This window comes from Opisthocomus hoazin, chromosome 1 (assembly GCF_030867145.1).
Source record: "Opisthocomus hoazin isolate bOpiHoa1 chromosome 1, bOpiHoa1.hap1, whole genome shotgun sequence".
NCBI classification, from domain to species: Eukaryota; Metazoa; Chordata; class Aves; order Opisthocomiformes; family Opisthocomidae; genus Opisthocomus; species Opisthocomus hoazin.
In genome coordinates, this window is record NC_134414.1 from 36,163,629 (window position 1) to 36,189,005 (window position 25,377).

At 41.2% G+C, this 25,377-nt stretch overlaps 2 protein-coding genes across 2 annotated transcripts in view; one reads left to right on the forward strand and one right to left on the reverse strand.

Moving 5' to 3' along the window:
* The window catches only part of GTF2F2 (general transcription factor IIF subunit 2), a 101,983-nt gene that overhangs the window by 46,808 nt on the left and 29,798 nt on the right, over positions 1-25,377 (reverse strand). The window contains exon 6 of the mRNA XM_075422195.1: positions 10,614-10,695. Within this exon, the coding sequence (XP_075278310.1) occupies positions 10,614-10,695 (82 nt within the window). The remainder of the gene's footprint in view (positions 1-10,613; positions 10,696-25,377) is intronic.
* KCTD4 (potassium channel tetramerization domain containing 4) lies at positions 19,908-22,442 on the forward strand. Its single transcript, XM_009942802.2, has 2 exons — positions 19,908-19,995; positions 21,006-22,442. Exon 2 carries the CDS (start codon positions 21,207-21,209, stop codon positions 21,978-21,980), a length of 774 nt encoding a protein of 257 aa, XP_009941104.1. The 5' UTR covers positions 19,908-19,995; positions 21,006-21,206; the 3' UTR covers positions 21,981-22,442.

Genomic DNA, 25,377 nt, shown 5'->3' on the forward strand with positions numbered 1-25,377 from the left:
GACACAGGACTCCAGGTGGGGTCTCATCAGAGCAAAGCAGAGGGGCAGAATCCCCTCCCTCGACCTGCTGGCCACGCTGTGTTTGGTGCAGCTCAGGATACGGTTGGCTTTCTGGGCTGCAAGTGCACATTGCTGGCTCACGTTAAGCTTCTCGTCCACCATTACCCCCAAGTCCTTCTCCTCACGGCTGCTCTCAATCCCTTCGTCCCCCAGCCTGTATTGATAGTGGGGGTTGCCCTGACCCAGGTGCAGGACCTTGCATATTATCATATATATGTGCACGCTACAGAAGACAACCATATTATACAAGAACAAACTCAAACAAAATTGTAAACTGAAGTAACACTGATCCTAAACCTTAATGATTACACATAGTTGTCAGAAAACTGCTCAGTTCCAGCTTTCTGCCACGGGCAGCAGGGAAGGAAGGAACTGAGCGGCAGTGAGTCCGCAGCACTCTGATGCTTTCCTGTTGGGGTACATCACAGCATTCAAGGTACAAGGTTAGCTCAGAAAAACCTTCTCCTTCCAACTTCAGGTATGGATAAAGCGCATCAGCCCTACAATGGTTTCACACAGACACTGTACCATTCAGCAAACGTACTTACGGACAGATTTGTCGTACTGTTTCTACCCAAGCAGATGCTTTGCGTTAGGTCCCACTGATAGTACTGGCTTAGTGTATAGTGCAAAATTTTCAGTGAAGCATCACAGATACTGCAATGGCAATGATTAAATCCCAGCCAAAACCACTAACTGCAAACAAAGGAGGCAACAGCTTAGCAGAAACATCGTAGCAGATCATAATCAGAAACCCCAAGAATTGTATGATTATTGTCTATGAGGTTCACCTAAGAAACGTCTTTCATTAAAAAGCACAAAGCAACTTGCATATTTCAAATTCAGTGTAGACTCAAAAGGAAGGAATACTTTCATGAGTTGTTGCAGATCACTAGCGCTGACATTTAAGTCACATTCTGTTGATAAAATAACCATTTCAGAGAGAAACCATCTCATTCTCTCACAGCCGTGCCGGTCTTGTGATGGTAACAGAATTAAAATAGCAGCATATATTTCTCTTAAGGTCATAAGCAGATGCGCCTGTATTTAAATGTAGACATGGAAAATAGAAAGAAATTGAAAAACATAAATTTTATAGTATTGTTAATTTTGTACATGATAGGAATGTACATAGGAAATATTTTAGGCAATGGCCCTTTACATTAATTTCTTTCAAGTTGTGGAAAGTAACATTCTGACAAAGAGCTTTTGTGAAAAATATTACTGAAAATGATTTGCACTTGATTTGAAATGTAAATAAAACCCCTAGGATTTTAAAATTCCTTCACCATATTTGCAACTTAGTTATAATTTGTTGGCCTTTGGTATGATACCAGCAGTCTCATTTTCTCTATCCAGATAATTCAAGGGGAAGAAAAGTGTGTTAAAGTATTCTAGATGGCTGAAATTCAAAGCATTTTACATTATATATCTCTCTCTCTCAAAAAAAAAAAAAAAAAAGTAACTTACTGTTCTTTTTCATTTTATGGTGTTCATTCAAATTCAATTCCCAAGCCATTTTAAAAATGGCCTTGGCAGGCGGCTGAACAATACCCTCTCTTTGGGAAAACATTTCAGGATTGTGCCTCAGTACTAAATGACGGTTGCAGTGCTTCAGTATTTTGTATGAAAATCTGAGGTATTTAGAGAATGAAAGATTCTCCCATAAAATGTAATGCTGTGATTAATATCTGAAGTTGGGATCTTTTCCACCCACAGAGCCCTTGAGAAGCACAGGAGATACCTCTATTCGCTTCCCCCATGGTGTAGCTGGCCTTGGGGCACTCCAGGAGTCGAGCTCCTATTGGAATTTTGCCATGTCTTCAGCAGTTATATCACCCACTGATCACAGGGAACCCCAGTTTCAGAAGCACTGGAGCCCTACAGACTGACACTCCCTCAAAAAAGAACCAGAAACAGAGGATGGATTGTTGGTCATCTATGGACTTGTTTGAACTTGGCCACATCCCAAGCAACAACTGCTGTTTGGATGGATATATATGTACCCCGCCACCCTTCAGGCCACTGTTTTCATGCATGTCTGCAGTTCCATGAATTTCAGAAATATTTCAGTAAGCCAGGAAATCAATACGTCACCAACAGAGCTTGTCACCTGGTGATTCTAATCTTTGATTTTACACAAGGATAACTTCTAGTACTCAGTGATATCATACAATTTTTGGAGCTCCTTGGCAGCAGGGTAACTGTTGGATGATACTAGTCTACTGATCTCTTCACAAATTGCAAATATCATCAGTAGTATGTGAACAAAGTTGCTTAAAAATAGAAGATGTGCTGTAGTGCTGACATTCCACATATTGTGTAAATTTGAGCTCGTCAGCCTGGTAGTTGCCAAAGCACTTTTGCGGAACCCAGAACACCGGCAGTACTCAGCATGACTATAGCATCTGGCATGGCGGCTAGGAAGAGATCCACAAACTTCAGTGAGCTCTGCTCTGCAACAGGGAAGATGAAGGTTTACATCCGAACTCTGACACTGATGTCGAAATGGCCTTTTTCGTACCAGCTAGGTACCCCACCTTCCCTGACAGGGTCAAGCATGATGGTAAACAAAAAGGACAGAAGGTTAATATGGCTAGTAACACACGGTAAGTCATGACAGTGAAAACGGCACTCTCTTTCAGAGATTTTCACCCATTATACTGTGACTTTCACACTACAGATGGAAAAGAAGATGAAAAGAAGGAATTGGTGCTGCCCTGGGAACAGAAAGGATGTCCCTAAGTACTAAACAAGTCCCTCACTGAAATCTGGAAAGCACCTTAGCAGCAGAGATATCTTTGTAATTATTGTAGCCCCGGTAACAGTAAGGTAAAAAGACCTCCAGCGCCGTATGACACCAAAGGCGTTGGTTTCAAGGGAAGGGATCTGTGCCACTGACATTTAGGTTTACTGGAAATAAAAGTACCCAGAACTTCTGGTGCTGAGCACTGGTACTGAATGAGGGTTTTTTCAGCCTGAAGAAGCTGGCTGTGACTGAAGCCTGAACATATTCCAGGGCGACTACTTTTAGCCTCGCCCCTTTCAGCAGATAAAAAGGAAATGGATGCTTTTTGGCTAATTACCACAAAGGCAAACCAGTAATGTTCCTAAATGCAACACCTCTGATACCAGGGGAAAAGGAGCAGTGTAACCAGGAGAAGAGGAATGCCGTTTCATGAAGTCCATGTTAAAGAAACAGGACAATGAGAACTCTCCAATTACAACTATTGATTCCCCTCCCCACGGTATAAGGGAAAACCCACGCGGTATTTGCCATAAACTCTTCTTAAATATGCATCCCTCAGCATCTCTCTTCTTTCTGAAAATGACCTTCACGCTACAATCCTCTCAGCAATGTGCCTTTCTAAAAAGCACAGAACACATCCAGTGTGCCCACTATCAAGCAACATAAGAGCACCCCAGCAGCATCTTATCACGCGATTTCAACTCCAGAGAAATGCAGGGGTGTCTGGACACAGTCTTGGGCAGATGGCACTAGGTGGCCCTGCCTGAGCAGGGGGATTGGCTCAGATGACCTCCAGAGGACCATTCCCACCTCAACCATTCTGCGATTCTGTGCCGGTCACCTGGAAATGACATTTAAAAGACGGAGAGAAGGCAAATTCCATGCCACGCTGTAACAAAGACATTTTAAGGTAAAATAAAAGGAGAATGGTAAACCAGCCAGCAAGGAAGCCTACTTTTTTCATCCTCTGTCTCCAGGAATTTGCAAAAGGAAGGAACCTGAGATCCAATAACCAGATCAGCAGTCTCTCCCAAAATCTAAGAATCAGTTTCCATAACTAATATGATTCCTATGCTAGAAAGTATATTGGAAAAAAAAAAAGAAAAAAAAAATAATGTTTCATGCCTCTTTTTTAATCCTTTTTTTTTTTCCCCTGCCTCCCCCTAAATTAGCCCACATATACCTGGCCACTAGAAGCTGAAGACAACAATGGGGTAAAAAGGATACGGTAACCTTCTGCATTCAGCTGCAAGTTTAAGAGAAGCATGATAAACTATCTGTTGCATTACGAACAGTAGGTTATCTCTTATTTATTAGCATTATTATAGTGGCTGGAAGCAGCGACCAAAATTAGGACTTTTTCATATCAGTGAACAAAAAAGCATGGTAATAAAAAAGACCTATTAAAATCCAGTCTCAGAACAGCACTTGTAAGAACAGTTAAAGATGACAGACAAAATGGAAAGGACAAAAGACAAAGAAAAGAGCCTAAGATCACAAAGAAATGGGTAGCAAACCAACAAAAGCAACTCTCCCGAACTCTGAAATGGGGAATAATCACTCCTCCATGCTATTGAACTCATCTCACTTTAACCTTATTTTTCTTACTTGCTCCTCTCCATTACTCTATTCAAAAAAATGTGAAAAATAGACCAAAAATGGACAAAGAAACTTAAGTACTAGTGTGCCTGCCACTTTGCAGTCCAATTGTTCACATGTAGAATGGTATTTGCTTGATTTGTAAAAATTAGTGGGTGTCCAGGAACATAAGGGAAATATAAAATACATCTCTCAACAGTACAGCTTAACCCTTATGAACATGATTATTAGATAATTTTCTACAGATTGCACATTATTCTCCAGGAAAAATTGGGATTGGAAATATTTTAGCACATGGGAAAAAAAATACATTTTTTGTACTTAATGACGAGTAACTCAAAGCATCCTATGGAATGTCATTTTTGTATTATGCTGAATCTTACTTCAAGACAAAGAAATTGATCTTCGATACTTGAAAAATCAAGGTTGCATTGACTGACAGGCAGATGCAATCTCAGCTTTGTGTAAAAATGGTCCCCCACTTCAAACAAACTGAACAGCATTTGTGCAGTGTGTCAGCTTCTGTGGAAAATGCTCTAATGTATTCATGCATATTTATTTTGAAAGGGAATTCATATCCAACTAAGCATATCTACAAGAATATATATGAAGTGGCATGCTGGTCAAATTATTAATTTTTCTTTTGCTAGTAGGGGGTATTTGGGAAAAAAACCTGGCATAATGCTCATTTTCAGCAATGTACTGAACTGTCAGTCAATAGTCTCACACTATTTTAGAGAAGAAGAGCAACTCGTCTGCACTGATTAAATTCCACTTGCTTGGCCTACAGCACCAAGTGTCAGGTTTCTAGTGGCCTCCGTAATATGGTTGTAAAGAAATGTGACTTTTCAAATGTGGAAATTCATTAATTATTCTGAAACATTTTGCAACTCATTTCTCCTAAAAGCTTATCACGCATGTTTCTTCCAGTAGCTTTTTCTAAGGACTTTCATCACACTCTCTGTAGAAAATTCTTAAAAGAAAAAGCACAAAGATACACAAAATTCTTGCAGCCTTGTGACAAGCTGCCATGTTGGCAACTGCCATTTTCACTAATGATACTTCAAGATGTATTTTTAAGTTACTTAAGAGAATTATAGGGATTACCAGCCTCACTGCAGCGTGAAATGTCAGTTCTTCTAGGCTTTCTGTAATCTTGGGACTCCTGTTTTTACTTACTTGGTGTACAGTTTAGGAGAGTTCAGTAATTCAGATTATGTATAGCCGAAACAGAGTCTCCCAAATTCCACTCTGAAACGTGACCAGCATTTCACCAGCACATTTGAGAGTGAAACAAGAGCTCCGATTTTATCCCAGTTTTGGCCTGCCATCCACTACTGTTAGGGAAGTGCTATCAAAAACAGAATTCAACAACTGCTTGAGCTGCACTTTACATGTGCCTTCAAGAGCTCTGAGCCTGGTGCCTGGCCACCCCATTGCAAAAGACCTGAGCAGTCCTGGAGACCTCATTGTAGCTACTCAACTTGACGATGTCAGTTTGAATTGGAGCTCTGCAGAAGTTGCTCCCAGAGATTTTTTTTATTTCCTAACTTTTCTTCAAAATGAAATGTGGTTCGAGTGTACACGATACTGAAGTGTTCAAATTGTTTTTGAAAATAAAATTCATTCTGTGAGGAAATGGAGAAAGAGAAGTAAACAGAACTGGGAAAGGGGGACTGAGAAAGAACGAGGGAAGGAGAGAGCTCGCTGTGGTCAGAGGAACGAACAGAATGGGCATGAAGACCAGTGCAAGGATGGAAACTGATAATTTGGCAGCGAGAATCTGAGATGGGGTGCATGCCAGTCCCCCAGTTTCCCCCTTTAGTGTATAGCATAAGCGCCTGGGGAGTATCCAAATCTTGTTCTCATCTCCTCTCAAGTCATCTGGAGCCTGAGCGGATCTTGAACATTTGGGGGATTCCTCTCTCCCCATGCCATGTCCTCCCCAATGCAGACCAGCCTCTTGGAGGACCTCTCTATTTGGGGACTCATTAATCCCAAAGCAGTTAAACACCGGGATCATGGAATGAAGCTGATGCAAACAAAAATCTCTTAAGCCTCAGAAAGACAAAATCAAGGGACAGACAATGCCTCCTCATGGTGGAAAGTTGACTGCAGGAAGGTGAAGAAAATCATCTAGTTCGAGTGGGACTGGCCAGGGTGGATGTGGTCCTGGCAGAAGGGGAAGGCAGCCTACCAAAGGTAACGTGGATGGCAGGGGCACGAGACTGGTGCAAACACAGTGTGTGCTGCACAATGAGCCATGCATATAACCCCGTCCGTGATACACACCCTCTGCTGCAACGGTTCACATGCCACCATCTTCCTTCCTCCGACAGTCTTGATGGGGCAAGAGAAGTATCAACCCGAAAGAGGAGCGTAGGGACAGTATTTTCTCTGACCACCACACAGTAAAACTGTCTGCAGCTGGGGACAGTCTGACTATTCTTTTCACCGCACAGTCCAAACATTTTTAAGTGGGACCATGAGATCCACTCCCACAAGGCAGAAATTAGGACAGGTGCTTGAAAACCACATATTATTTTCCAGCTAGCCATAATAGCATCACCAGCAGTAACTGCAAATGTATAACTCATCATTAAGGTGTTACAAAGAACAAATACACTGCTAATAAAATAATTTATAGGAAATTCAATAGCACGAAGCTTTACTAATGCAGGATAGCAGGTGTTTCGAGGTATTTGTCCCCCTTCTAGAGCTTCAAGTTCAGGAAAATGGAAAGGTGTGGGATAATGGGAGGTGTGGTAGATACACCAGAAGGCTGTGCTGCCATTCAGCGTGACCTGGATAGGCTGGAAAGCTGGGCAGAGAGGAACCTGATGAGGTTCAACAAAGCCAAATGCAGGGTCCTGCACCTGGGGAGGAACAACCTCATGCACCAGTACAGGCTTGGGGTGGACCTGCTGGAGAGCAGCTCTGCGGAGAGGGACCTGGGTGTCCTGGTGGACGACAGGTTAACCATGAGCCAGCAGTGTGCCCTGGCTGCCAAGAAAGCCAACGCGATCTTGGGGTGCATCAAGAAGAGTGTGGCCAGCAGGTCGAGGGAGGTTCTCCTTCCCCTCTACTCTGCCCTAGTGAGGCCTCATCTAGAGTACTGTGTCCAGTTCTGGGCTCCCCATTTCAAGAAAGATGAAGAGCTACTGGAGAGAGTCCAGCGGAGGGCTACGAGGATGATGAGGGGACTGGAACATCTCCCCTATGAGGAGAGGTTGAGGGAACTGGGCTTGTTCGGCCTGAAGAAGAGAAGGCTGCGAGGGGACCTTATAAATGCTTACAAATATCTGAAGGGTGGGTGTCAGGAGGATGGGGCCAAGCTCTTTTCAGTGGTGCCCAGTGACAAGACAAGGGGCAATGGGCACAAACTGAAGCACAGGAAGTTCTGTCTGAACATGAGGAAGAACTTCTTCCCTCTGAGGGTGACGGAGCACTGGAACAGGCTGCCCAGGGAGGTTGTGGAGTCTCCTTCTCTGGAGATATTCAAGACCCGCCTGGACAAGGTCCTGTGCAGCCTGCTGTAGGTGACCCTGCTTCGGCGGGGGGGTTGGACTAGATGACCCACAGAGGTCCCTTCCAACCCCTACTATTCTGTGATTCTGTGAAAAAAATTAATAAACCTGCCAACAACAAAACTTCCAAAACGGAAAATACTAAGTGAAGTTCACACCTCTTTGTTTTACCTTTCTGACTGGTTATCCCTAGACACACATTTGTACCTTGTAATCAAAGTGTTCTGAACATCAGCCATCTACACTCTTCCTGTAATCAAATCAAAAGCTGCTCCTTGTGAAAAAAACCCCTCCCGTCTTGATAATGTTTTCACCCATACGTGTCACCCAATCCTGTGCTTTCATCACCCATCCTTAAACCCACACGTCACACGCATCTCCCACCCAACTGCTGGCAGCCCCATCACAAGACCATCGCTTTGTCCTCTCACTGAAACTCTACAGAGCAGCAGGGAAATCAAATGCCGAGCCACACCACACACCCACCAGCCGATTTCCGTGACCTAGATACAGATGGCAAAATAGATGGGATCCATAGCTGCATTTGATACCATGGAGGATTCTCTTGGTCACTGCCAGCTCTCAGAAGACAAATGATTACAGTTATTGGATTGTGCAGACTAACTTCATTTTCTAGACCTTCAAAGTTGGAAGCAACTGCATTTATCTTTTAATTTTATTCCCCTCCCAAGTCAACTTGCTATTGTTGCACTTGAATCCTACACAACAGACTTGCTGTTTTATCAATATTATCAATTCCACCTTTGGAAAGTCTCTCTCATGTAAAGCACAATAGTAAATAGAAAAGCGAATTAAAATGGTTTAATATAACACAGTTCTGTAACTTCTGTTTTTTATCTTCAATGCTGTCACTTTTTTTAAGCACAGACTGCAGCTTGCTGAGGGTGGGAGAGAGTAAAAAGAGTGAAGAGTTAGATCCTACTACCCAAATACCAGAGACGATAATTGGACATAAACCAACTTCTGAGGCGGTAACTGCTACATATAAATCTCATGCTGATTCCCATCAGATAAGATTTTTTATTTTAAACATTCTGGTAAAAGGCAAAAAATCTTTAACAACATGGAAAGTCAGAAACTAGGCATACACAGGCTGACAATTTTTCTACAGGAAAGAAAAAACAACAGTACCATTCGTTTTCAGCCACCAGTGCTTCCAAACACAAAACCTGCCTTTGTGTTTGTATCTTTGTTGCTCCTATAGCAGGGGAACACAACAAAATCAAAGACCAGGAGGGGCTGCCTGCATGTGTGCGTGACAAAGCAGAATGCTGAAAGATCCAAAGTTTGGGTAGAATGTCATTAAAGCTATCAATTTTGCTTTGGTCTCCTGCTGTGGCCTTACCAGAAGAAGCTTATCTGATCAACTAATAGAAAACTCCATAAAAAAAGCAAAAAAAAGCACTTGGATCAGGCAACCTGTGATTAAAACAATTATGAAGCAAATACATCCCACAGATTCTATTCGTATATATTTAAAATTGCCAGATGAAATTAGTCCTTTTCTAGTAACATCACATTTGCTTCATACTCCATTTCACACTGATAACAAAAATCATGATAGCAATCACAGAACACAGTCTGAAATGAAGTAGTTCACTGTACTTGAGCAAACTGATGGTACTGATTTTGCCAACAGCTAGAACATCAAGTCTCAGAATTGAATGAACACAATAAGGAAATACTGGAGTAGTTTAGATGACAGAGGAGGTTAATAAAACATGAGATACTGTAAATGTAGTACATGATACACAGAACATGGGTCAGGAATTGGGGAAAAACATCACTTTGCCTTTTCTGCATTTCTTTTGATGATTCTAAAACTAGTCACAGACAATTCCCCTCCTGAAATTTCCTGCTTTGCTTTTCTCTATTTACAACAAACTCACAATATAAAAGGGTGATTTAATTAAAAATCACATTCTTAAAATACATAAATATGTATTTAATATAACACACAATTCAATTCCAAATCTGGTTTATTACTAGAAAACATCATCAAGTTAATTATCCACATGATATATGAATCACATGGTAAATTCTAGATGTATCCCATTAAATTTTCAAAACTCACTAAATGATTCTGTCAAATTATGTCTTGTGGTTTTCGTGCCACTTCTGACATTTTCAGCCATTACCTTTTCTAGCTAGCATGCCAGTTTAGGTCTAACACTTTTCCGTGAACTCCTTCCTATTTCAGGCATTTTAAGTATCTTTTCAGAGGTGCTCTTCATCTAGCATGGAATTAAATTTGGTCAATCCACACAGAAACCCATACTCAAGAAGCATGTCCTAACCAGACCAATGTAAATCTTTAAGTCCTCAGGAAATTCAGCTTTAACCACATTTGAATATAGCCATATATTCGTACGTTCAGGTACGCAGAGGCACAACATGTGCTCTAGTAAGAGCTTGGCACATGACAGAACACAGAAGTCTACATCATCCCACCAGACGATATCAGAGGGTGGCACAAGCCCCACGCCAGACTTCATTCCCTCCCTACAGTAAACCCACCCCAAAAGCAAGAACAGTTCCAAATCTGTATAAATCCTACATAAGACCATGATAATACTGAAGTCATCCATTCCTAGTAAGTCAATAAAAAAGCATGAAAGTCAGATATCACATATCCATTTGTAAAAGAGCACTCCTACCTTTTCAGTTTCATATAATTTTCACTAGCTGCAGGTCTGCATTCAGCACGTTGCACCACTATTCCTTCCAAGGCAAGTTTATCTAGAATGAAAAAACACAAAGCAAAACTGGGCATTAAAATAAGATTCACCAACATGGTCAACATATCAATTATTTTTCACTAATTAAGTATTTAATAAATATAATGCAATTGTAAGTTCTCGAATCAAGTTCTAAAATCTCTGCTATTTAGACACTAAAGAAATAAGCAGCAAAAACATGCTTGCACAGCTGGTATCCCTCAGACTTCCTTATTTTGCCACCAGATGTTTTACATGTTAAGAATGAATCACAAAGGGCAAATTTTACACAAAAAATGGTAACTGTGTGGTCCTCCCTTCTGTAGACTGTTACACTCAGCTTATCTAGGAACTGTTTTCTGGAAGTGTGCATTGAATACAGTCAGTGACCATGAAATAAATAACCTACAAAAAGAACACAACCATCAAAGTATCCAAAATCAGTGGATGATAAAGTGAGAGCTAATTTTGTTCCTATCCTCAGAAAAAGAGTAACCTATTTTCATCTTATTACAATAAAAACCCCCTGTTCACTAAAGGAATATACTGCAATAAAGTAATAATACTACTACATATGCTAACACTCAGGGAAAAGAAATAAAGATTTGCAGTTAGTAATCTAGGAGATCACCTACTGAGTTTTAGTTAATACTGCTCTCTGTCCATTCACCTCTAACACAGTCACCCTGTAATCCAACGTGAACACCTCTTTGCCTAAAGCAACGACAACTAAAAGAGCAGTGCAATAGCACCAGCCCACTCCGTAAAGGTGCAAAACCTAAGAATAAAAGCAAGATGTAGAAAGGAAGAGAGAAGCGATGGTGGGCAAACACCTGCTTCTCTACTACAATGTTCTAGTGCACAGTGTGTGTGTGTGTGGGGGGGGGGGGGGGGGGGGGGGGGGTGTTTGGCAATATATTAATCTCTTTTGGGCATAGCCTGTGCAGTATGTGTAAAACCAACACCTCTGCAACAGCATTCCGTAACAAGAGAAGATGACCTTTAATGGCTTGATTAGCTCTCACCATTTAAAACGTCCTTCCAACAGAGAGCCTCGTCCTGCTGCCGGTGTTGGGTACTACACTGTCACCATCACCTTCAGCTGGCAATGTCACAGAAGATAACAGACACGCTTAGAAGTATTGGTGCCAAGTAACACAAGGCACTCTGAGACACCTCTAATTTTTCCGTTGCCTTACAGACTGAAATACTATTACATCTGTAAATCTAAGTCTGTTCTCCCTGAATAATACAGAGCGCAATTACTCCGACATCATGTATTTCAAAATTATTTAATCTGAAATTTCTTGATTTGATTTAAACTAAATCCTTGAAAGGAATAAGAATGCCATAATTTTCCAGGTAGTTTTGAATGAAGCAAAGAAAATTTGTATTAAAACACTTCTGGTTTTACAGATTCCTAAGGTTTATGGTCAGGAGAGACAACTTGGCAAATTTGCCTGACCTCATGTGTGTCACAGACAGATAAAATTTATCATCTTTCTTCTTCACAGAACCTAGTAACTTACTTGTGGCTAAAGCGGTACTAATATTGTTGCTTAATTTCCAACACAAATTTGCCTTCAGCTTCTAGCAGGTGGTTCTTCTTACGAATTTCCATACTATACTAAAGAGCCTTTTAGTACCTGGCGTTTTCTCCCTTTGACAGTACTTATACATTGTAATCAAGTCACTTCTCAATCATCTTGTCAATAAATGAATTAATTCAAGCTCACGCATTATCCCACCACAAGGCATTTACGCCACATTTTAATCAGTCTTGGGTCTCTTCTCTGCACCTTGTTCAATCTTGCAATGACATTTTAAGAATACAGAGACCAGAAAACAGACGTAATACTATTGTACTGGTCTTACTAAAACAATATACAGAGGTAAAATAACAGATATAGGAGCTGGAATTTCTCTCAACTCACTTCAGCCATCTCAAGGTTATTCAACAGAACCTCTGAATTCATCTGAGAGAGGGAGGAAGGTAGGCTTTCAGAAGAAAATTGGTCCTATCTCTTTTAGGATTCAATGATCTACCGTGTTGGTGTGGTTTTGTGGTTTGGTTTGTTGGGTTTTTTTTTTTTTGGGGGGGGGGGTGTCCCATGACTGTGCTTCATGTTTACATGGCTAAAACCGGGTTAAGATCAATTTGTCTCTGTAAATCAAACTTTGGGGGGTGATGGAGCTGACTGGCTATTATATCCCTAATACATCTATTTTGAGTCTTTTCTAAGCCTCACATTTTACCTATGTGCCCTGCATTCCCTGTTCCTAGGTGTGTATTCACCTTTGGCTTGGTTAAAATGCATTGTCGTTCAACAGATTCTGTGAATTAAGTGATCCCGGTCACACCATGACAGGGCTGTCGTAGTTACTCACTGTCTGACCAGCATTTGTGTCAATCATGACACATTTTAGCAGCAACGATTCTCACTTACTACTGTCCCTCTTGCTAATCCTGGCGGAAGACCTTCAAACTACAACGTGAGTGGCTTCCTACTGATAATTACTTTCTGATAACTGTCAGCCAGTTTTAAATCTCGTACTGTGCTTGCTATTTATTTTTTTTAAGACATAAATCAGAATGTCACCAGATTCTAAATTCTACGCAACACGAAATGCTAAGCAGGCTGCAAACATGCTGTTACTTTAAATTCACAATCTCCAAAATAAACAAAACTAGGTTTATTTGACCAGAAAACCTGTACATAAAGCCGTGTTTGCTAGTATTCATTGTATTATTCTGATCTTTTCTACCTCTTGAACTCTATGACAATTTTTCCACTAGTTTGTACGGTACAGGCTCAAGGCTAACTAGCCTACACCCATCTGAGACATCCAGCCCAGCTGGACATGTGAACACCGACACGCTGCTATCAGTCTCTCTGCACCTTGCATAATTTTCAAATTATTCCTGAAGTTTTAAGAATCAGGATCAGTGAACCAGATAGCTTCCCCACACCAACAGTTTAGGGAATGAATCTGCCAGTTAAACATGCTTATCCTTAAAAATGTTTCATCTTTGATGTCTTGGCTAACACCCTCTTTTAATTACCGCCGATCCAGATTCGGCTTTTAATGTTCCAGTTGCTTCACAGTACAAGGCTGTCTGCAGTCTCCAAGATCACCACCTTGCAGCTAAGCTACTCTGCTGTCAGAGCTCATCCACTGTCCAAAAGCCAAGGTTTATGTCCCACTTTCCCTGGACCCTCCTGGGGATTTTAACACATCCAGAGAGTCTAGCAGAACAAATCTACAAAGATGCATGCAAACCTCCGGATGCAAGACTGTAATGAGGGAACACAGTTTTTACAGCCTTCACAGCCTAATTAGCCCTCATTCACCAAACTCCAGTTCAGAGACTTGGGTCTGTCTTCACTTGTTGCAGGACCAGAGCTGCAATGAAGAGAAATCCAAAGCACTACACGTCTGCTTTGATATTTCTGTAGTCAAATCAGCCTAGAAGCCAAAGAATGAATAAGGCATGAAAGTGGTAACTCCCTGTTAAAAATATCTACGCAAAATAAAGCAGACAGTACAAGATAAATGAATAGGTCTGAAAGACTAGCTAAGACCACTTATTGGAAGGGAAAACAGACATTTTCCCAAGCGTCTTACGCTCTCAGTTGCCCTATGTGGGGTGGTGGGTAAAAGCACACTGCGAGTGCAGCCCCAGACAGGCTGGTCTACGTAACCCATAGCTTCATCATTAGCTGCCAAACGTGTGCTCACCCTGACCTCCCTGCCTGGATGCTCCAGTGCCAATTCACAAAGGAATTTCAATTGTTCCCTCTTTCAGTGAGATGACAGGGCGACATGCTGGGGAGATGCCGATTCCAGCTTCAAATCCTGCTGACAATCACCATCAAATGAACAGAACGTGGTGAAAATGCTTCAGGCAATCTTAATAAACAGGCACTGAGGAAATTTACTGGAATTGTGCAGAGTATGGTCTGATAGGTGTTGAAGGAGAGACGGACTGGCTTGGAGATTTTAACGTGTTAGCTTTCTAGTCTGACTGAACCCAGCTCCAATTACCAGCCAATGGATCTTGTTAGACCGTTGACTGCTAAGTTGAAGAGCCTGCTATGAAAGCATTTCTGCCCATCCAAGCACTTATGTACTCTCCACCTTTATCAAGCCTAATAAAAACTACTCATGTTTTCTTGAATCTTCCATTAGGACTATTTTTCAACTTTTTAATCATTCTTATTGGCCTGAGAAAGTCCAGTCGATGAACGTCTCTCCTGAGCTGTGGGCCTCACAGCCAGACTTCACAGCATGCGGGACAGGATCTGGAGATTACCAGCTCCTGCTCTTTGTGAGTGGTGCCAGGGAAGGAGGAGATGAAGACCTGCCTCAGGACGCATTATTCCCAAGCAGCAGGAAAAAGTGGAAGAAATTGCAGTAAGGACAGGTTATGGGCACACGTGCCTCCAGCTCCTCCGCAGGTAGAAGTTCGGCTGTTGCTTTCCAGAGCCCAAGTCAGAAGCCTCGGTAGTTCCCGCTGCCCACTTGTACTGCTGTGGGGCTTACCAAGCTATTGCACGTGATGGCTGGCCAAGGAGCAGCCCCCTCCTACGCTAGACCTCAGCTCTGCTCTTCCAGACCAGAGCCATTTTGTGGCACCTCTCTTCCACTCAAAGGGCAGCCTGGAAGCTGGTTTCCTCCTCAGACCACCCTTCCCTGGTAGCTACACAGCTACAGAATGCAAATTGTTTGGACTTGCCAATTTGAAACTCTTCACTTGGCACTCCCTTATTGAGTCATCCAAAGCTACACAGTACATTTGTTTTACTGACCACTGCACAAAATTACCTCATGTTCAGTAGTTGATGACGTATTAAACACAGGGCAGAGCCTCTGCCCTACCCCTCCTGCAAACATACATATTGCAAGTCCCATCTACAGTGTATTCCTGTGCATATGAACTTCATATTCAGCTTTCTTAAAATGTTATCCTAATGAACTATCCAAATGGTTCTGCATCAGCAGTGTATGTCCTTATTGATTACATTCTCAGTCTCTATCATCTCCAATCTTCACCAGTGACTATCTACTTCTTGATCACTGACTACAAATAAGTAGGACCAAGAACCAAATCACAGCAACATTTTAGTGATAATTCTCTGCTTAATATTTGCCAGTTTGAAACCTGACAAATAATTTTTGTATAGTTAAATGAGAGGGAAACTAAGACAGTATATATTCTAATTCAAGATAACAAATGGGACATACTCAAAGATGTAACATAAAAAAAAAGCAGTATCTCCTTTGCTGAACTAATTGTAATCAAAAAAAGGAAAAAAAAATGGTACAATCCATTTTCCCTCCATCTACATTGATTAGCATTATATTACTCTCCCTTGATTTTTAACTGACTTCCAAGTCAGATGTTTTATTGTTTTTCGTACAGTCCCTTTTTGTTTTCGAATACCTGGGCCATCCAATGCATCTTTCAAATACTGGCACAGCATTTTGCTTTTTTGGTCTTGCAGAACTGCAGTGCTCAAAAATTATTAAAAATATCAACAGCAACTGTTCATAGAGATTCTTAGACAGCCTTTTTAAAACTCTTGAATGCAAATTGTTCAGACTTGCTGATTTGAAAGTCTTCAATTATAATTAGTGTGTAGAGCTTGTCTTCAATAGCTGTTAATCAACATCCTAGAGTTATTAATGCAATGAGAACGTCTTGGTACTAAAACTGTGAGATAGTAACTACTGAATGGTTTAATTGTCCAACAACCTGGCCAATTTTCTGTGTTATCATTAAATGACTAAGAAATTGCCTTGATAACCCAAACAGATTTCACTAGCATGGCTTCCTAACACACTTCAAAAATTCTCTACCTCTTGTAGCTGCAGATTTCTCCTCATATCATTTTGTACTTGTTATGGGTTTGAGTGGCAAAGTTTTGGTAGCGGGGGGGCTATAGCGGTGGCTTCTGTGAGAAGCTGTGAAAAGCTTCCCCCATGTCTGATACAGCCAGTGCCAGCCGCCTCTAAAATGGACCTGCTGCTGGCCAAGGCCAAGCCCATCAGCGATGGTGGTAGCGCCTCTGAGATAACATACTTCAGAATGGGAAGAAAAAAAAAACTGCAGTGATGCGGCAGTCAAGAGAGAGGAGTGAGACGATGTGAAAGAAACAACTCTGCAGACACCAAGGTCAGCAAAGAAGGAGGGGGAGGAGATGCTCCAGGTGCCGGAGCAGACAGTCCCTTGCGACTCGTGATGAAGACCATGGTTTGGACTGTCTGCAGTTCATGGAGGTCCATGGTGGAGCAGATGTCCACCTGCAGCCCATGGAAGGGACCCCACGCCAGAGCAGGTGGATGCCTGAAGGAAGCTGTGACCCCGTGGGAAGCCCATGCTGGAGCAGGCTCCTGCCAGGACCTGCAGACCTGTGGAGAGAGGAGCCCACGCCGGAGCAGGTTTGCTGGCAGGGCTTGTGACCTCGTGGGGACCCACACTTGGAGCAGCCTGTCCCTGAAGGACTGCACCCCATGGGAAGGGACTCACACTGGGGCAGTTTGTGAAGAGCTGCAGCCCATGGGAAGGACTCACATTGGAGAAGTTTGTGGAGAACTGTCTCCTGTGAGAGGAACCTTCACTCTGGAGCAGGGGCAGAGTGTGAGGAGTCCTCCCCCTGAGGGACAAGGAGCAGCAGAGACAGCGTGTGATGAACTGACCATAACCCCCATTCCCCGTCCCCCTGCACCGCTCAGGGGGAGGAGGGAGAGAAATGGGAGTGAAGCTGAGCCCAGGAAGAAGGGAGGGGTGGGGGGAAGGTGTTTTAAGATTTGGTTTTATTTCTCACTATCCTAATTCAGATATGATTGGTGATAAAATCAAACTTTTTTTCTCCCCAAGTTCAGTCTGTTTTGTCCGTGACTGTAACTGGTGAGTGCTCTCTCCCTGTCCTTGTCTCGACCCTCGAGCCTTTCATCGTATTTCCTCTCCCCTGTCCAGCTGAGGAGGCGGAGTGACAGAGCGGTTCTGGTGGGCACCTGGCATTTATCCAGGCCAAACCAAAGCAGTACTGTAATAAATAAAGTAGCTGTTTTCTGTAACCTAGGTCATTTTCACTGACAGCAGACTCTCTGTGAAGTTGACGATGTTCAGACACTCGAGTAATCTGAACCACGGGTAAAGCACCGGCTTTTCTGTGGTGTACTACAGACCTTAAGCCTCAGCTCCAAGGTGTGCTCAAGCTTTCACACCAGGAGGTTCAGGAGAATGGAAGCTGAGGAGGAGTGAGGTTATTCTCCAAAAGCAAATATGTAGCACAGAATGAGGAGCAGATGCCTAGCCCCCTCCTCTTTGGATTTGTTTTCCTGGTGATGGACACCAGCACTGCGTTTTCACTGTCTCCAGGGTGGTTTGCCTGACCAACAAGAAACTGAAAAGCTCTGTGGATTGCACTCCTGGTACAGCTCAATGGGTGAGTAACTTGGAAATGGAGTACTACTACTACAGCCACTCTCTTAAGTGTGTGCGAGAGTGCTTAGCACATTTACTGACTTAATCTGGAACCAAAACAACATCCTTGCAATTGCTAGATGCCAGCGCTGTTCCTCACTTGAATGACCAATCCCAGCATACAGGTGACACTCACAATCTGTGAAGCAGCAGCCTCTTCAGGATTGCTAGCTACCGACATCGGCAAGCAGGATACTTCAGCTGCACAGGGCGGAAACACAGGCAGTTCGCTAACAGCACGGGAATGCACAGAGCAGCAAGTTGCTCTGTCTCAATCCCAGTGCGAAGGAGGAAGAACCAGGACACCCTGGGCACATCTCAGCTATCACTTTCCCTCGTGCACCACACAGAGACTCTCAGAGCGCAAGACCAGTCAAAGTCTCTAGACTTGATTGCAAGAAATACTTGCATACCTTCACTAAAATGAACTTTTAGATGATCTTTCAGAGGATGGACAAAAAGACAGAAAAAAAGGAAATCCAGTTCTTGTAGCAACACCTTCAGAAAATACTGAGCTATATGTGAAACCACTGAAATATCTCCTAGCTCACTAAAACCACACGCACTGCGATACCGTATGTATCACCAAGCGCATACGAAGAACGAAGGAAAAGTTGTCTTGTAGACCGGCCCAGAAAGTGGAAAATTTTCAGAGATGTGCCAGCCTTCAATTTCGTGTTACAGATGACTGTCAGCTGCAGTGAAGTGAAGTTACATGGGCTTGTGGTGATGAAAATTTTACAGCAGCTCTACATTTTATAAGTCTCAAAGGTTTAAATGTAAATATTCATGATCTCCACCAAGTATATTTTCCACATCAAATCCATTCTGAATATTTTATCATACAAACCACTAAAATTATTTTGCTTGATCTTTCAAAGAATATTTACTCGTTCACAAAAGTGGAACATTTCAACCACAAGTGTTAGAACATTCAGAAGATGATGAGCACGGAAACCTATGTGAGCAGACACTGTTCTGTAACTGCTGTCTCTTAAAACGTAGACAGCTTAGCTGGCTGTGAAGAATCTCCTATCTTTCACAAATCCCAGCTCTCCTTGGAAATTCCTACTTACTTGTGCCAGGACATTCCTAGTTCAGCTTCAAAAAAATTTCAAGATCACTGTGTAGAATGAAAGCGCAACAGAAATCATTCTCTTCGAGTTTAACAGCCACTCAGATGGTTCAACACTGTAACTATGCATGATCTAAGCGCATTAACTAAATTTTCCATCACTTGACAATAAACTAAATTTCAATGGAAGTCTCCTATACTGGCAAAAAAAATTCTTCAAACTATTTGTTTTTTTCATTTTCTCAATTATTCACTCAATAACTGTGAAACTAGTTACTTTTGAAAACAGTGTAAATGCCTAAAAATTAGACACTGGTTGAAATCTTGACTGAAGTGATGCTAAACTTGTCAATGGCATCAATGAGTTAAAATTAAAACTATGACTAATTCATGATAAATCAAATCTAATGAATAATATCTGCTTAATATATCACACACAGCAGCAGAAAAATTTAGCGTATCAGTGCGAGGGATACCCTGGAAAGGAGAATAGGGAGTAAAAAAAAGTGCATTTATTTCTACCAGATTCAGTTATCAATTCATAAAATATTACAGTGATGACTATATAGTATCCATAAACAGCCTTAGAGACAGTAGGAGCAGTAGGAATGAAATGTTTAGAAACAGAGTAGAAGAATTTACGTAAGAATAATCTGACTTCTCACTGCTAATCAGGCAAAGCAGGAGACATCTACCTGTAAAGTGAAAAATACATCTTGAAAAAGATGGGACCTCCTCTCCAGGTCCAGCCCCAGGTAAGTGCTGGCTCCCGACCGTGCCATGCCGGGGAACGCATGCTGCGGCTCCTGCCCGCTCCCCAAGGAAATGCACAGAGAGATGCATGGAGAGCTTTCCCTTTCCTGCTCCAAGCTGCAAATGTTTAAAGGGGAAATCTTTTTCTAAGAGGCAGCCGAGAGTGAGCCTCAAAGCCCAGATTCATGGAGACAAGACAGCCATTTGATTCAAGTGTGCTCTGCCGATGTCTCCCCCCTCCCCATACCCAAGTGTTGCTAAGCTATAATGTTCTGTGATGTTCAAAGCTATCCGTAGGCACACTAACCCTTTGTTCCGCAGGGCAGCTGAGTTGTTTCTATTGAGAAAGAACAAGCTGATGTTAGATAGCCTTGGTGACTTAAAAAACATCACTGATATAAATAGCAAGCCACCTCTCTAAAATAGTTTTTATCTATGATACAAAGGCAAAAAGCGAAATGTAACCAGACTGCAGTTCTTGTGTTGGTGCGGATACTCCCATTGACTGCAAATGGAAGCTTGCCCAACAAACTTAAAACAGTCAGACCAACAAGTCCTCAGCATCACTTCCAGAGTATCTTCTGTGAAAACATCTCACCACTGCGCACGTGTCCTATAAGTTAGGAATATGTATGTGGATGCACCCCACAGACAACATCCCCCCTTGTACAGATAACGACACTTTTCCTTTCAGCATAGTCTTGCTGTATGCAGCAGGTACTGTAGCTGGTACCAAAAAAATGTGAAAAGATGCTTTGTGAAAATTAAAATCCTTGAAACACAAATGAACCTATCTGTTTAACACCATAAGCGCTAAACATGCTTTGAGCAGCTGATGCTGCAAATACGTCTTAAAGTATTAAAAATAAGGTGTCATTTAGAATAGTAGTATGCATTTCTGTGAATAACCCCCAAAACTACGTAAACTTCCTAGACTTCAAGCAAAGCAAGAGACATATGGTTGTAACACCCTTCTTCCCATACACAGTTAAATGCAAATTCTCCTTTACAGTCATATTCCTGATATCTCCCTGCATACACAGCTGATACGCCACCTACTGCAAACCCGAGCTGACAGCCGGAGCGATGCTAGCAGCATTTCCATTCCAACATCGTGCCGGAGCTGAATAAAGGTGCTTTTTTGAAAAAAAAATCTCTCTGCAAGCTGACAAGAACAAAGCAAGATAGCTGGCTTTTTGTCCTAGCTTCGATAATGGAGAGAAAAATAAACAGAAGAGAGAAGGAATGCGAAGAAAAACAGAGCAACTCCGAAGGCTCCGAGCAAGACAAGGACTATAAAACATCTCTGATTACTCTGAATGTTGGTGGCTATCTGTATATCACACAGAAACAGACACTAACCAAGTATCCAGATTCTTTTCTGGAGGGGATCATAAACGGAAAAATAATGTGCCCATTCGATGCAGACGGTCATTACTTCATAGACAGAGATGGACTCCTTTTCAGACACATTCTCAACTTCCTACGAAATGGAGAACTTCTTCTACCAGAAGGGTTTCGAGAAAATCAACTTTTGGCACAAGAAGCAGATTTTTTCCAGCTTAAGGTACTCTCGGATGCAGTGAAATCAAGGTGGGAGAAGGAACAGCTAGCATCTCGAGAGACTACTTTCCTGGAAATAACTGACAGCCACGACCGTTCACAAGGACTTAGAATCTTTTGTAATGCTCCTGATTTCATTGCAAAAATAAAATCCAGAATTGTACTGGTGTCCAAAAGCAGGCTGGATGGATTTCCGGAGGAGTTTTCGGTATCTTCAAACATTATTCAATTCAAGTACTTCATAAAGTCTGAAAACGGTACGCGGCTGGTGCTGAAGGAGGACAACACCTTTGTCTGCACCCTGGAAACTCTTAAGTTTGAGGCTATAATGATGGCTTTAAAATGTGGATTTAGACTGCTGACCAGTCTGGATTGTTCGAAAGGGTCAATTGTTCACAGCGATGCACTTCATTTTATCAAGTAATCACAAAGGCAAAGGAAACGAGCATGCAGCCAGCAAACCTCCACGACCTGCAGCCTCCTGGCATCACAAATAATGTATCTAACTAGCTTGTACCACAGAGCTCGGCTGCTGATCAATTGATGTGAGCTAACGGTATGTAAATTTCATAATGACACCCATCTCTGGCTTACTTAAGCTGAATGAAAATTTTATGCCTGAATTTAATAAAAATTATCTGCTGAACATTGTAAACACAGATTGAATGCTTCATGCTATTTGTAATGTATGTTTTCTCGATGCTGTCTTTCAACCAGAGAGTCGAGCTGAATTTTTTGTGTACTTGTATGACTAACATGCATACACCTAACTGCTCTGCTGAACAGCGGTGAGAGTATTTTCCTATAATAAGCAGGCTTAAAATATGTTCTCCGTATAACAAATTCAGAATGGATTTTAACTGGAATAAATGATTTTGAATGTTCATTAGTGTTTATGCTAATCTATTGTACTGAATTTCCAAAAAACAAGATTGCAAGAGGGTTTTAAATGAATCAACTTGATTTTAAAGTTCAATGATTTCTCAACTCACTTAAAACCAAATTTATAGCTGTGTTACTACATTAATAACAATTGCCAAAAATATGTAAACCAACCAAATAATGCTGGGGGGGATTAGTTCTATCATGGGAAATGAGTTGAATCTGCACAGAATGTTAAATTCTCTAATTATGTATACAAATCAAATGGCTAATAAGAATATTTGACAAAGTTTCATGTAACAGGTTTCCAGTAGAGACATCCTACAATGATAAAGTAACTATGTCCTACTAATTATTTGTGTTTGTAAGGACAGGGAATTAACAGAGCCCTGGCTTTGCACAATGGCTTACTAAAAGCAACTAGCACTATTAGTTTTGAATAGACCAACTGCTGACATTTAAGATGCATCCCTAAGAAACAGAATAAATACCTTCTTTCTCCTCAACTCTACTATTTATCAAATCTTTTATTTTGTATGTTAAACAAAGTTTTATTATCTTCTACTGAACAACTTTAACAAGCTTTACAAACCAGACACTTTGCAAAAGCAGACTGAAAAATCATCACAAAGGCAAAAAGCAGCTATATTAACTCTAAGTTTACTCTTTGTCCATCATTGAACCCAGCCATCATTCACAGATCACATGAACCCAAAATTCAAGTAAAATGCTATTAAAAAATGAAAAAGCAACTACATAATTTCTCAACTTTCCTAAAACATCAATATTGTATAGAAAAAACCCACAATCCTAAAAATGTCAATAAAAATGCAGTACAATCCATACTAAAAGTGACAACCGAGGAAAAAAGCTAACAGAAGACAGGCTGAGAACAGTTTTCTTTTGGATTTTAGAGGGAACAAATCCATCCTTTGTAGCAGTTATTGGGAACGCAAATGCAAGTTCCACCTGCCCTCCAACATGAAACTCTATTTCACTTGAAACGTAGAATACATGTTGTTAACTAGGTCCCTCGCCAGAGACTAATTAAGAGAGGGACCAGGCAGCAGTGACTAAAACCTATTCCAGTATGATTTTATCAAACGGGGAAATCCAACTTCCATCAGAATGAGCCCACTGTCTAGAAGCGACGAACTTTTCTATCCTGTCCCCATGTTACAGACTTACAGATCATAAAAGATGTTGTTCCAAGTGGAACCTTTCCAAACCGAACTTTTCAAAAAACAGATCACTCTACGTTTCAGGCATACAAGCTTGAAGAACTGTTCATGTATCTCAAAACTTAACTCTGAGTTTGTCCAAACACATTAACTATCTACAAACAGAAGATACACAGTAAAATACAATTCTTTATATACATCATCACTCTGTACCATATTCTGACCCTTCCCCCCTCAAGTTATTTTTAAATTGGTACCTTCAAAAATATCCTCATTAACAACTAATCTTGTACATACAAGAATCTGTAGGACTTCTGTGAAAAGTAAATGTGAAAGCTCTCCTAAAAGAAATTCAAAATCCTGCTGATCTTCTAGGACAAGAACCAGAAACACCATCACACAGACTAATTACATGAAAAGCCCTTTGTGGACACAATTCTCTACATGAGTAAGAAAAAGTGACAAGACAATCTAAAAAAGTTCTATAACTGATCTGCAAGTTTTAAAGAAGCATGCTCTCAGCACTGTCAAATACACAGCCTGCACAAGCACAAAGTCTGGAGGAGGCTGTTGCTCCTAAGATGTCAAATCATCCATTTTCACTTAAATGCTTTTGGTTATAACCTTCACTTGTAATGGATCTTTGACTGAGATTTAAAATGTCATTGCGGTTGAAAAGAAAAAATAGCAAAAAACCAATTTTGATTTCAAACAATTAATATATTTATATGTTAATTAAAATATATTGTGGCTTCTTGACTTTCAGTTGGGCTCTTAGGATGCCAAACATCAAGTAATCGTTAGCACTTTAGTATCAGAAAGCAGTACCAGTTTTTTAATCATAGCATGACTTAACTCATGAAAAAGCAGTAGAGAATCTGATGGGTCCACTTTTACTGTATGTCCCGTCCCACTTGGTGGGTAAGGGGGGGGTGATCTTTTTCAGTTCTCTGTGTGGTACTCACTGTAGAAAATACTTTTGAAATATAAGCCATTCACAATCTGGTAATCGCAGGTGCAATTCAAACCATCTGAAACACCTTCTAAGAATATTCTATAGCTATTCTTAAAAGATTTACCAGAAAGCTTCCATTTGCCAGGCTTTTGGTTCAGAGTATCTGCTTCCCTCTTAAGCTATGGAAGAGAACTTCAAACCCGTTTTTTTTAAGCGGAAAAATGTAAATATCTAATCATTAGTAAAAATAAATTCCTGTGTTGTTTCATTTTTGTTCTTTAAAATACCATGATTCCTTACCTTTTCACTGCCTTTTTTTTTCCCTGAGTAAATAACACTGACATCTATGGCATACATGTAAAGTCATCTACTGCAGCACTAACTTCAATCTTGACTTCTTTTCCAATTTTCATGAGCGCTCATGCATTTCTACAAGTGTCAGGGTTTGAAATCTTTACAGGCCATCTCTGATCGAAGCCGCCTCAACTCAGCTGTTTGAGTCACATAGCAGAAACAGAAGTAAGATGGGGATCAAAAATTCGTTCTCTTCCCTGTTCACATTGAACAAATCCACAACTATGTTGAATCACACCACATCAGCCACCATGAGACACTTCAAGATAGTTATAAACTTCAGTAATTTCTCAAACCTGGGAGGGTGGAGTGTCTTCCTCTGGTATACAAACAAAATGACTGCATAAAACCTCCATACTGTGAATGTTTCCCTTTCCACTCCATAAATATACTAAATACACCATAAATCCATTTTGCATATGTTCAGTCACTCAGGTGGATACTTGTGT